A 13,624-nucleotide genomic window follows, 5' to 3' on the forward strand; every position below is an offset into this window, starting at 1 on the left:
CATATCTTGACCTACACTTAGAGATCGATGGTTCAGGAAAATTATTGACCAAACTATACGACAACGCGATGACTTTTCATTCCGTAGTGTCAACTTTCCTTTCATTTGTGGCAAAATCCCTTCAGCATCTGCGTATATGTGTTTCATACGTTATGTCAGAGCTTGCCGTAACTACAAAGACTTTTTGTACTGCGCTAGACTTCTTACAGTTGGGCTTCTAGAACAAGGTTATGTTGCTACAAAATTGAAATCATCACTATAGAAGTTTTATGGTCGTCGTCATGAACTCGTGGATCGTTACGGGATGTATCCATCTGCACCATGAAAACTGATTTGTTCAACGTGTCATAATTTTCCTTTCCTCTTTCGTCTACCCCGGACTTGAGTATTAATGAGCAACTCGGTGGGTGTTTCTAGAAAAGCAGAGGGCGCTTACCATACCGTTGCACCTGACCAATGTTCCAAATTGATAGTGGAGTCCGAGTCGAGTTGCTCATTTACTTTTGTTACTTTGTACGTTGAACCTTGGTTACCTTGAATACTCTTAAACTTTACGATACAATATACTTTACCACCACAAACTAATTTACAGTGCATGGTTATGGCCTATTACAACAGATAGAGATATTAAAATAAACATAAAACAGATGACTGTAATATTTAAGCAGTATACAGTGTATTTTTGTTAATTCACAAGACTTATATATACATGTATATCTCGAGTTTTGAAATCATTCAGTATAAATGTAGAGGACACTCTCTCAATAGTCGCTGATATGCTAATTTAAGAACACTTATTTTAGATAAAGAACTAAATTTCATAAAGCCATGGATCAATTTATTTCTTGCTTTCATTCGATTTTGTCTTCCTTGTTTGTAAAGAGTACAATGAAGCAAGAAATGTTCTCCATTTTCAATTTGGCCAAAGTACGTTACAAGCTACTTATGAAAATAGGAATATTTCTATGCCGTTCTTTTTCTATCATTAGAAATTGGGTACTTGTCCGAATTTTAATAACAAGCAGCAATAATTTAGTAAAATATAAAAATCTTGTAGTGAGAACATTGGAGGGAGCTGCTGGTTTGACTTGCCTCTTTGAAATTTTATTTCAGTTATTTTATTTATTTATTTATTTTTATTTTATTTTTTTGGTTGCAAAATATGAATATGAATATATAGTATATATTAATTGTGATATGACTGACTGTATGACTAGTTTTTCATTGTTGAGCATTTATCAATTATGGACTTCAAGATTACTTTCTATATGATTACCTGGGAATAAATATTAGTCCCAGTGTTGACATGTATACCGTGTTTGGATCACGCCTCTCAAGTGCTCTATCCAATAAAACATTGAATTGAATTTACCTTAGCTTGGGGTATGTAATATAAAAGTCCCTGCTACACGAAATATTGCCGTGAAGGGGAGTTGAAAAGCATAGATGGATACAATTTATGCAAAATAATGAAACTTAATTTTTAAACATATTTTTTAATCTTATCAAAAAAGAAAAATACTGAAGTCTAAAAAAAAATCAGACACCTGGGATAATCAGTGTACTGAGACAATGGCAGAAAATACATTCCTTTTTCACCATATTTCGTATCAATATTTTTTTTTTAAATGTCAGCAGTTTTGATCTTTACCACATAGAAAATGATAATGAATCCCATTTAACGAATGAATTTAGTTTGAGGGGACGAAAAATAAAAGAGACGATTTTGGTAATGTTTGACAGGTGCAAGAACAATACACGCAATTATAGTCGGCGTCACATAAATAACATACTGTTAAAATTTGAATAAAAATATTTTCTACGACTTTATTGACACCTACCGTCGTTTAAATTGTCTTAAATGACTTGCTCATTCGTTTAGCCAAACGGCTTCTCCCTAAACATTGAATCGTTAAATTCCGGTCAGATTTTAATTCTAGGTGGCAATATTTACATTGTAAAAAGTCGGCCATGTTTACAGTGATCGGGTTGCTAGGAGATGTTGTTTACGTTTAAATGGTTTGTCCAAAAACCGAAGAACCCAGAATGCAATTCGGCGTTTTTTCGGATATCTCGGATTTATTTTACGCGAACAACGTATAATACCGAGAAGTTGATCAAGCAGACGATTGTCACCGGAGTTCGACGGGAACTTACGCACTTCGTTTGTAAACAAATCGTCCCGTAAAAACCAACATGGCGGATATTAGTATGGGATTTTCCCGTAAGGATTTGTTACGCATGATTTAAGCTAATAAGCGACTTGTTTTTGAGAAGCTGTTTGGCTAAACGAATGAGCAAGTCATTTAAGACAATTTAAACGACGGTTGGTGTCAATAAAGTCGTAGAAAATATTTTTATTCAAATTTTAACAGTATGTTATTTATGTGACGCCGAGTATAGTTTATATTTCTTTCCCCGTCAAAATCAATCTCCGAAAACCGAAAACAGCTGAGATGTCCAATTTGGAAAATGATAGGTATACTTTTGATAAGCACTGACGTAGAATAGAAATTTCAATTTCATTATGAATCTTTTTGTACATGAAAATTACTTTATACAAAAGAAATTTCCTCGTATAAAGTCAAAAGTATGTGTAACTACTTCTCCAACGCTGGTTATCTGCTATATTCATTTATAGTAATTATACAGTATATTCTGATATTGATTTTTCATGTTTTGGGTAAGAACAATATGTCATTCATAAATTTGATATGTAAACAAATCTCTTATCAAGGCCGAGACACATTGTACATGTATAATACTGACAGGTGCTAGGTGATACATGTACATCCAATTTTCAGTCTGTCAATTTGTTATTCTAACCAATTGTCAATCAGTCCCATCTTGGTCTGTCTTCTGGTTGATCTGGTTTGTTTTCCCTGTCAGTAGCTTTGAAAATTTTTGATCTGTCGATAGAATTTACTTTCACTTGACTTTTGCCTTTTACCCTCCTCTGGCATAGGCCAACCTCAACCTGTGATTTGATAGAATTTACCTGGAAATAAAATAACAAAGAAATACAACTGATTGGACTAAACTTGGGGTTATACCTTCTTTGACCTTATCTGTTATATAAATCTATATACAAACTACTTGATAATTTACAGAATTACTTCTTGCATTGTTGAATGCACATGAACAAATGTACAATGTATGTTCTTTTAAGATCCAAGTATGTATATCCTTGTACATTTATTATTATTGTAACAGTAAACATGGGTAGTACAGGAGTTTTGGGTTTTTTTAATGGTGAACTTATAACAAATATCAGACAAGAAGAAACAATCCTGACACAAGAATAGAACAGTTTAAACATACATGCACAATAATGATATTGAACTGGCTTAAATTATAGGCAACAAAATCTTTTTAAAACATATTTATAGTGGTTGGGAAATGATTTTTTTCAAATAGGTCATTTTCAGCATTTATTACAATTATTCAAGATGTAACAATGGGCCATTTGTTAACATTTTAAATAAAATCCTTTAAGTTTAATGGAGCATTTCCAGCTTCAGTGGGCATATAACCCATGGCCTGTGCCTTTTTCAATCACTGTATTTATCAGGGACATCTTTAATTACAGTGATTGCTTGAGTTAATTATTTTGTTTTACAGGAAGAGAAATGTATTTAGCTGATGACTGTGATAGGAAAGAGATCTGTGTACCAACTTTTGTACAGAGATATTCCTGGGATTGTGGGTTAGCATGTGCTTGTATGATTGTCAGGTAAATTAGTATATAGCATGTATGGTTTTCAGGTATGTGAGATCTGTGCTTTTATTGTTGTCGGGTAAGTTAGTAAAGTGTTTGTATGGGTTGTCAGGTATGCTAGTTCGGTGCTTGTATGGTCTTCAGGTAGGTGAGTACAGCACTTGTATGGTCTTCAGGTAGGTGAGTACAGCACTTGTATGGTCTTCAGGTAGGTGAGTACAGCACTTGTATGGTCTTCAGGTAGGTGAGTACAGCACTTGTATGGTCTTCAGGTGGGTGAGTACAGCACTTGTATGGTAGTCAGGTAAGTTATTCATTTTATGTATGGTTTTCATGTAACTCAGAAACATTTCACAATTTAAAATAATTGTTACATGTAATGTTGATTTAATAGCATTTTCCATAGTCAATATCATACCAGTAATAAGTTTATAAGTTTTAATTTTTTATAATGCTTATTCACTCTAGGGTTACATTGTATTTTCCTTTTAAAAAAATATGTAAAATCATTTTTTTCCTCTGCTAACTGAGTATGTCTTAGATGGGACTGTAGAACTAAAAAAACTCCAAAACATGCATTCATAAAATAACAATTTTCATTTTTTTTATTTTCAGATATCTTGGTCATGACAGTAGTAAAGTGTATGGTGAATACCACAAAGAACTCAGATGTGGTGAAAGGTACATTGAATTATCTCTCAGAAGGTGCAGGGTTGGAATAGAACTATCAAGTCTTACCTTTTCACTGTCTGTTGCTTTCTTACCAGTTGTATACTCTTTAATCAAGCAGCTATTTGAATCTTTAATTAAATTTTAATTTAAAGTATACTTGTAGGTTAAAATCTTATTTAAGAAGCTGCCATCCCTAATAGGGATCTTTAAGTGGTTTTTGCTAAAGTGGTTAGTACATTTTCTTGTCTTTATGTAACTTATCTAAACCTTTAGCCATAATTGTATGGCTACTCCCAGTAGTAGGAATTGCTTTTTTACTGCTTTTCCAAATTTAACATAATTCCATGTCATATAATATTTTGTAATACATGTATTTTGTTTTAATGTGTTTTTTTTAGTGTATGGACCATAGACTTATCACATCTCTTACAAAAGTATAGGATTAGAACTAAACTAACTACTACAACATTAGGTGTTAATCAGAGTTATGGATCATCTGTAAGTTGTTATAGGTTATCACTTATGAATAAATTTAAGATGTTCATTCATTAGGCCTCGGTAGATGAAAACCGTCAAAGTTATGGGTCATCTGTAAATTGTTGTAGATTATCACTCATGTAAAGTTAAGATGTTCATTCATTATGTTTCTGTAGATGAATGTCATCTTTGTACATACATGTATCAGATTATTATAGATACAACATGTACTGGCAAAGGAATTTTAAGTAGCACTCCAGCTAAGAATCATGCAAAATGTGATTTATGGTTGGAAAGCCTACATATTTTTATTTTCGATATTTTGTTTAAAATATTACAGTAAACAGAAATGTACATGTGGCTTTTCATATAACCCTTTGTTCTTAGGAGATAAAAAATTATATAGAATGTACTGTAAAATTCAAAATAAATGGAGATAACTCTGTAAATGACACTAAAATACAATAGAAACTGTAGGATTTTCAATGTGGATTATTTCCTAAGAGCAGATTGGAATGAATAATTATACATTTCATCATGCAGATTTATAAAACAACTTTATAACAAAAATAAATATGTAGCATTTTGGGGGTGTGTCACATATTACAGAATTTGCATGATTCTTACAAAGACTACTACTTAAATAGTTAAGATCATTCTTTAATTTAAGTACTTTTTATCATTAATTATAGGTACATAGTATTATAATTTTGAATCAAGTAAAAGAAATTGTTACCTGAAGCTCCTTATTTTATTGAATTCAGTCCAGATTTCTGTGAACTGGAAGAAAATACTATTGAAACAAACACAGTGATAGGTCAGAAAGGAAGAGGTACCTAAATAAAAAACCTGTAAAGAAGAGTAAAGTAAAAAAGTAATACATTTTTTCATGCCATGTTTCACATACTGCCTGATTCTTACAGGGACTGACACTTAACTGAATTGCAGTGCACAAGCATTTAGGCTTATGTAAACATGTAAATCATGAAATTCTGTTGCTAGTTTTTGTTTTTGTTGCTTTCATAGTAAGATCTGTAACAGGAATATTTAGACACCCTACATATTTTCTTCTAATGACAGTATAGTGGGTTATTAAAAACTATCACAAACTGTAAGTTTTAGGAGAAATATAGTATCAATATTGAATACAAGCAATAACAGGAACTTTGTAATTGGATACATGTTGTTGAAATAAATAGTCATAAGATAAAGCTGTATGGTTTTGGGTAAAATATTTGCAGAAGATATGCGAGTTATTAGCATAGTAGAAGTCAGTATTTTATATAACAGATATTTGTAGGCATTTTACAAGCAGAACTTTACAACAGATGAAGACAGAGTGAATAAACTTTTCCAGGAGGCTGAGTCACATGGTATAGTTGTAGAGAAAAGGTAACAAGATTTGTTTCTATAAGGATCGTATTTTATGATATGAATTAAAAGCATATTATCATTAGTACAGGGGTTTAAATTTCATTTCAAAAGTGAAAAGTCCTGCACTTGTCCAATTTTCATATTAATGGTCCAGTTAAGTAAAACCAAAAGTCCTCAAAAAGTGTCAGTGACCTATGTAAATAAAATTTCGAAGATCCTGAGTCTATAATTGAGGGGCCCAGTCCTCTGACTTCTGTAAATGTACCAATTTTTGCAGTGGACAGAAGATCAGGAAAAATTGCACCAGCGAAATTGCCTTTAAATACTATATCACATTAATCATTGTTAGCTCACCTGGCCGAAGGCTATGGGAGCTATTGCCATCATTTGGCATCCGTCGTTGTCGTTAACAATTTTTCAAAACTCTTCTCCTCTGACACCACTTGATTAATTGGCACCAAACTTAGTATGAATGTTCCTTGGGGTATCCTGCATAGCTCTGATGCAGGGACTTTTGATATGTTGTAAAACAAGGCTGCTGTTACTAAAAATAGAATATAGGGGTCAGACAGTATCTTTTGGCATATATCTCCAAAATTGTTAGGTTTAGTTAAATTCTGATGGGGTAAAAGTGTTCAGCTTGATGAGATCTATCTGCAGCCAAATTTTTGTTTTAATCCAATTAGCCATGTATGAGTTATTGCCCTTTTTCAATGTTTTTTGATGTTTTTGATGTTATTACTTTCAAAAATCTTCTCCTCAGAAACTACTTTACAGAATTCAATAAAAGTTTGCATTTTTGTTTTTTTAGGGTATCCTAAACAAAATGACCATTTTGATTTTTTATCAGTTAAAAAACATGGCCGCCATTACTAAAACTAGAACATAGGGGTCAGACTGCAGATTTTTGCATATATCTCCAAGCTGTTGTCTTTCAATTGCTGAAATCATCCTTATTATAAGGCCTACAAAAGTCTCCAGGGATCAAAGTTGTCAGACAACTCTGTGTAAGAGTTATTGCCCTTGAGAGGTGAAAAATGACTATTTTTGCTCACCTGGCCAAAGGCCATGTGAGCTATTGCCATCACTTGGCGTCCGTCGTCTTCGTTGTCTGTTAACAATTTTTCAAAAATCTTCTCTGAAACTACTGAGCAGAATTATATGAAACTTTACAGATATGTTCCCTAGGGTATCTTGCACAAAAGTTATGTTTTCAATCTGTCAAAAAAACAAGGACACCATTACTAAAAATAGAACATAGGGGTCAGACTGCAGTTTATCGCATATATCTCCAAAACAATTAGGTTTAACCAAATTCTGACATGGGGTAAAAGTGTTCAGCATGATGAGATCTATCTGTGGTCAGATTTTCATTTTGATTTGTTAGGCCATGTAATGATCCTTATGACAAGTCCTACCAAAGTCTTCTTGAGTCAAAATTGTAAGTCAACTTGTTAAATTTATTGCTATTGAAAGACAAAATTTAACCAGGTGAGCGATGCAGGCTCCTGGAAGCCTCGTTTTTTTTTGTTTTTTTTTACAGTTTTCAGCCAATATCTTGAAAACTTTGATAGATAGAATGAACTTTCAATTGCTGAAATGATTCTTATTATAAGGCCTACAAAAGTCTCCAGGAATCAAAGTTGTCAGACAACTCCATGTAAGAGTTATTGCTCTTGAAAGGCCAAAAATTAAAATTTTAACAGTTTTCAGGCAATATCTTGAAAATGTTAATAGATAGAATGAAACTTTCAATTGATGAAATGATCTTTATTATAAGTCCTACCAAAGTCTTCGTGGAGTCAAAGTTGTCGGAAAACTCCTTGTTAGAGTTATTGCCCTTGAAAGGCAAAAATTTAACCAGTTGAGCGATTTAGACTCCTGGGAGCCTTTTGTTTTTGAAACTGCAAAAATTGATACCCGTGAATATTTTTACTGGACAGAATCCATGCAAATTTGCAACCGTGAAAATTAATACATTTACAGTACCTCTAATTTAAACACTTGTAGACACACTAAAAAATAACAGTGAAAAAGTTCTAATCTTTTACTGCTCTTTAATTTTTTAATTGCTTCAACATTTTTGTCTGAACAGAAATAGCAACTGATATAAACTGATATAATTGGCACTGTATATAATCATGGATACATTTTTATATGCCTTTCCAATGATTGTTGTATTTAGAAATACCACTTCCTGTGTGTCTCTGTCCATCTGTTCTCACTTCATATGATAATTCAAAAGAACTTAAAGAAGGATTTTAATCATTTTTGGCACAATGCAGGAAAAATGAAACTCATGAAAATTGAAATTTTTTTTAATCTGTGAAAAACAAAACCCATGTTCAGTTGACAGAATCCATAAAAATTAGCAACTGGGAAAATAAAAATGATTACAGTATTATGTGCTTAGGGCTGTTTTACCTTAACATGTATGTATAAGTACAATAAAAAAAATAACTATATTTTCTTTTTAGATCGGTGCCTTTGAATGAAATCAGGGACCATATACAACAGAATAATCTTGTGATAGCTTTGGTGGACTGGTCTTACTTACAGTGTATATGGTGTGATAAATGTGTTAGTATTATTTTTTATGTAACAGTAAATTGAACAATTATAGTTTGGCTTAAACAAAATTGATTAACAGAATAAGGCACGACTTTGAAAATTTTAAGATCTGAATGTAATCTGACTTTGTAAAGAACATGTTAAAAAGTAAAAAATAATGATGTGACTAATTTTTTTGGTTGTATCTTCTTGGTGTAACTTGTATTTTAATTCTATTAAGATTCTTTTTTTTTTGCACTTATTTATTTTTTGTATCTTCTGTATTGTTTTGACTACTGATTTTACCAATTTTGATCTTTGACAATTTTATTCTACCCCTTATGTAATATACCAGAAATAGTTAACCATAATGGAAACAGGAGGGTAAGCACTATAAAATGTGGTTTTAACCAACCATTTCCAGTAGGAATGCCTGTGCTAATTCAGGACCTTTGTGGTGGTTTCCAGTCTCAGGTTTATACCTCGGTATTGCCATTTGTTATAAGGACCCTTGTTTTTACAATTCATTTTGCCTAGAATTAATCAGTCCATTTGTTATTACCTTTCTTTAACTATCAAAGCATTAAATCTATCATTTAAAAATCACTTTGATCTAAATTTCAAAACGAATGTCTACAAATGTTTTCAGGTTATAATGGTTCAGTAAAGAATGATCCAGTAAAACCTACTTCAGTACAGTATGAAAAAAATGTTCTAAGAAACTAACTATTTTTATCATGAAGGGAGCCTGGGATTTGATGTCAGATAAGAAATTTCTCTGGCAAGCACACAATTTCTATTATATATATTTCAGCTGCAACTAGAATCAATATTTTTGTTTGAAAATGTGCCTTGTTAAGTAATGGTGAAAATATAGAAACATTTTTTTCAATGGATGAGTAAAAGAATATGTTTTTTTCTCCAAAATTTAGAACATATTTTTTTTCCAAAAAAGATCCCAGCCCCCTTACCCTCCCTTATAAAATGTTTGGTGCCTTAATTGTTCATGACAAAGTTTCTGAAGGCTGAAAATTGTTATAAATTGTAAAAATACAGAATTATTAGATATTGTAGTCATCAAATGCAAACAAAAATTTAAAACATTTATTCTATTTTTCAGGGAATTTCTTGCATCAACTGCTTAAAAAGATGTTCAAAATGCTGCAATAACTATCAAGGTGTGTGTGATCTAAATATTAACAGTCAGGTCATCTCTTTAATATTCAATTTTATGAAGGAAAAGAGCACAGGAAAATTTGTACTAAACCTTTAATTTGAGTATTGATGTTTGAGAAATTCCATAATCAAATGATATACAGGGTCTGGTGAAGGAATCAGTTTCTCTTCATTTTTTTTCCACCAACAAAATTTTCTGAAAATTGTATTTATAGCATGATTTATATAGACAATAATTTCAAAAGGTGACAATAGGGATTTCAATTTTTCTGATTTTGAAAAATGATTTAAATATATCCAGATTTAGAAAAATAATTCAACGATGGTGTAAACATTATTGGGGTAACCATCCACCGGTACATCACAATCTCAAGTTATGATCCAGATATCAATGCCGGATCTGTTATAATGATTCTGATCGGATTATATATTTAGCAAAACCAGAAGTAAAAAGCCGGAGTAAACTGTAAATGATGAAGGCTAGCCATTATCTACAGACTTAAGCGTTATTTTTACATAATTCATTGAAATGTAACTGAAATAACACAAACAAGACCCGTCTGTAAAAATCAGGATTCAAATTGAATTGTCAGCCAAGAATTGTGATATGTATCAAATTGTGGCAAAGTGGAATCATTTCAACCCTAGCTAACTTGTACATGTATAGCATATATTTTACTTTTAAGTGCAGAACCTTACACCTGTATTTCTGCATATAGGATCTGTTATGGCTTAAAATTTGTGAATTTTGGCAGGACATTATATCATTGTAAGTGGATATGATAAGAAGAAAGGAAGAATTTTTTACAAAAATCCTTCATATGACATAGGTAAGTTGTGTTGATGTTATTTTATTACACCTAAAATAAAACTGAAATGGTAAACACCTTGTCTACAGGTAGCATGCTCACCTCAAGTGTGGGGGTCAAGAGTTCAATCTCCCGCCTAGTCAAACCTAAGTCTTTAACATTGATAGTCACTGCTTTTCAGCCAAGCATGAGGTATTGAAGGGGATATAGTAATGATCTGGGTCAGAATAATGTGTCCAAGTGGGGTGACATGCCTACCTGTAGGCTGTAGCTTCTGTGAGCTAGCTCAATAAAGATTCCGCTCAGGAAAGCTGGGTCCTATGTCATTATTGAAAGAAAAAATTGTGAACTTGTTATAGAAACTGTTAGTAAACTTACCCAAACGTTTGCAGTGTTTTTTTCTATTGAAAAGTCAAATCGATAGATATATTCAAATTTTAGGAATTTGCACATGACAAATTTAAAGAACTTTTTATGTATTCTTAAAAATTCATAAAATGGGAATAATGAATGATTGCATCAATATCTGAATATACAGTAATGATTTAGTTATTTGTGTATTTGCAGATTTATGTTGTAGTGGGGAGGAACAGTTTGAAATGGCAAGGAAGAGTTATGGGACTGATGAGGATACATTATTTGTATACTGTGGAACATGATTATACTCATAATTTCTTTTATTTTTGTTTCAAATACAGGGCTTCTATAGAAGTACTTAATTAGACTGTGATAAAATGTGTTTTGTAAGATAAATTTAAGATTTTAAGGAGGTAGACCTAAGGTAACGGACACAACCCTTACAAATCATTGGAACATTGGTATTCAACATTTTACATCAATGTCATGTAAGCATCGAAGTAACTTGGATTGATTTCATTCTGTGTCAAATGAAAGCTTGATACGCTTTGGTGAAATTGAATATCATACAAACATATCGCTGCCTTCATGAGTTATGTCCCTTACCCTAAGTCTACCTCCTTTAGAAGGCGAGGAAATAGTTCTCTCTTTTTTTTTTAGATTTATCTCATTTTTGAAGGGCTCATTTTGTACATTTTTATATGCCTTTCTTTTGACAAATGTATGATGGTGTACAGCTGTCTGTTTACAATTTATATAATAACTCAAAAATGTTTTGATGTATTGCCATAATTTTATGTAATAATGTCATCGTAAAAGCAAGCTCCCTTTTGTTTTTAATTGGTTTCAAATTTTTTGGTTCAAAGATATGAGACTTTTGAATTAAAATAAAGACGTAATGGTTATTAAATGTGCTTTAAAGCAGTTGTGCATTCAGTAAGCTTAGTACAAGGTCTCACACATACACTCAGTTTTGTATAAGCTTAATATTTAATGCATTAGTAGAACTTTTGTATCCACAGTGTTGGAATGCAGCACTATTCTTTTTTTTCAGCCCTATATCATGGGTGTTAAATGGCAAAACTACATGACATATTTTTTTGTATTTGAAGATATTACTTAATATTAGTTACCTCAAGTTTTGAATTTTTAGAAATAGTACTAGACAAAAAAATGTTTGGTGTTTGAACTCTATATGCAGATTTTGTTTTCAAAATTTTGTTCTTTTCTTTTTTTGTTCTTAATTGTTACTATATCATGTTTGTCTTTGATCAATATTTCATTTCTTTTTAACTAATTATTACCAATCTGTCAAGTGTAAATACTATTCAGGGCCAGATCCAAACATTTGAAAAGGAGGGGTGCCAGCCCAGGTTTCTCAGAAAAGGAGGGGGTACTAGGACATTATTTGCCATTTTTTGTTAAATGACAATTTTTTCAATAAAAAGGACTTGCCAACCTCTCTGGATCTCTTCTGTAAAACTCACAAATTTTTCTATAATATTTATCTCTTTGATCATTTACATTTTGGGCAAATCTCATACAATTGACTTTTTCTGGACTTGGCAGTCCTGTTTGTATTTTATGCAAAGAACCGTCTCTCATGTGCAACACTCATTTTATAGAAATAATTAAATGTGTTAAACCTGCTTTTCTGTCTACTAATACATGCAATGATCAGTCATCTGAATTATTCCATATATTGGTTTGTACATCCATAAAATTCACAGTCAGTTTAAAGCACATCGAAAATGTATCAATCATGAAATTTTATAATGTATTCTTATATATTAGAATCAACTGCCATCAAAATGTGCTCAACCATTTGTGAATTTTTATTCAAAATTCATTCAGTTACAACAATTAATGAATTGCATGTCTGGTTAAAATAGTGAAATATAAATACTTGATTTATCTCTGTGATAACAACTTTTTAAAATAAAACTAAAAAGTTATTATGTGAAAATTTTCTTTGTCATTTTTCTATATAAGAGGGTGGACTGGGGGAATGGGGATACAGGGGATTGGATCGTTAGTTGAAAGGATGGGGAACGGTGGTGAAGGGGATGGGGAATGGTGATTGAAGGGGTGGGGAACTTGGAGTGAAAAAAAAATCGGAAGTGGGGATTATGGTCGGGAACAATAAATGGGGTAAAATGAAAGGGGTCAGGAGGGTACAAGGCGGTTGTCTAGGGGAGGGAAGTGGGGATGAAGTACCTCTTGTCCACTCCTTCATATATAAAAGAACAAGCAGATTGCCAATTTCTATAGGAAGTCATAAAAAGAGTGGTAAACTAAAACTGTTGATACTACACAAAGAAAAGTTTGTGGAAGATCTGAAGGCATTTTGAAATACCATCCAAGACAGTTGAGTTAATTGAAAGTTTCTACTCTTGAGTTCAAATGCATAGTAGGCAAAACATCAGATACAAGATTTCTTGTGAAATCTGGAGTTAAACAAGGTTGTGATGTCATCCCTCTTTTTGTGTAA

At 32.1% G+C, this 13,624-nt stretch overlaps 2 protein-coding genes across 4 annotated transcripts in view; both read left to right on the forward strand.

Annotated features, from left to right (window-relative positions):
• The first annotated feature begins 2,186 nt into the window (after positions 1-2,186).
• Positions 2,187-13,099, forward strand: LOC148606437 (protein GUCD1-like). Of its 3 annotated transcripts, none has more exons than XM_088544136.1 (9): positions 2,187-2,326; positions 3,622-3,733; positions 4,334-4,399; positions 4,789-4,888; positions 6,168-6,259; positions 8,719-8,821; positions 9,912-9,969; positions 10,723-10,797; positions 11,344-13,099. In XM_088544136.1, exons 2-9 carry the CDS (start codon positions 3,630-3,632, stop codon positions 11,433-11,435), a joined length of 690 nt encoding a protein of 229 aa, XP_088400262.1. In that variant the 5' UTR covers positions 2,187-2,326; positions 3,622-3,629; the 3' UTR covers positions 11,436-13,099. The 3 variants fall into 3 exon arrangements, with proteins under 3 accessions (XP_088400262.1, XP_088400260.1, XP_088400261.1); XM_088544134.1 differs by having other exon boundaries at positions 2,196-2,224; XM_088544135.1 differs by lacking the exon at positions 2,187-2,326 and adding an exon at positions 2,355-2,479.
• Positions 2,199-13,624, forward strand: part of LOC148606438 (nucleoside diphosphate-linked moiety X motif 6-like) — a 75,627-nt gene continuing 64,201 nt past the window's right edge. The window contains exon 1 of the mRNA XM_088544130.1: positions 2,199-2,326. The gene's annotated coding sequence lies outside the window, so the exon portion shown is untranslated. The remainder of the gene's footprint in view (positions 2,327-13,624) is intronic.

This window comes from Perna viridis, chromosome 9 (assembly GCF_037379345.1).
Source record: "Perna viridis isolate PV_CMFRI_1.1 ecotype Kerala chromosome 9, ASM3737934v1, whole genome shotgun sequence".
NCBI lineage: Eukaryota > Metazoa > Mollusca > Bivalvia > Mytilida > Mytilidae > Perna > Perna viridis.

Bases quoted from the DNA above. Each gene is read 5' to 3' on its own strand.
- LOC148606437 (XM_088544134.1), top strand. From the start codon at position 2,197: ATGGCGGATATTAGTATGGGATTTTCCC. The intron at 2,225-3,621 runs GTAAGGATTTGT...TTTGTTTTACAG, and splicing joins TATTAGTATGGGATTTTCCC to GAAGAGAAATGTATTTAGCT. The intron at 8,822-9,911 runs GTTAGTATTATT...TCTATTTTTCAG, and splicing joins GTATATGGTGTGATAAATGT to GGAATTTCTTGCATCAACTG.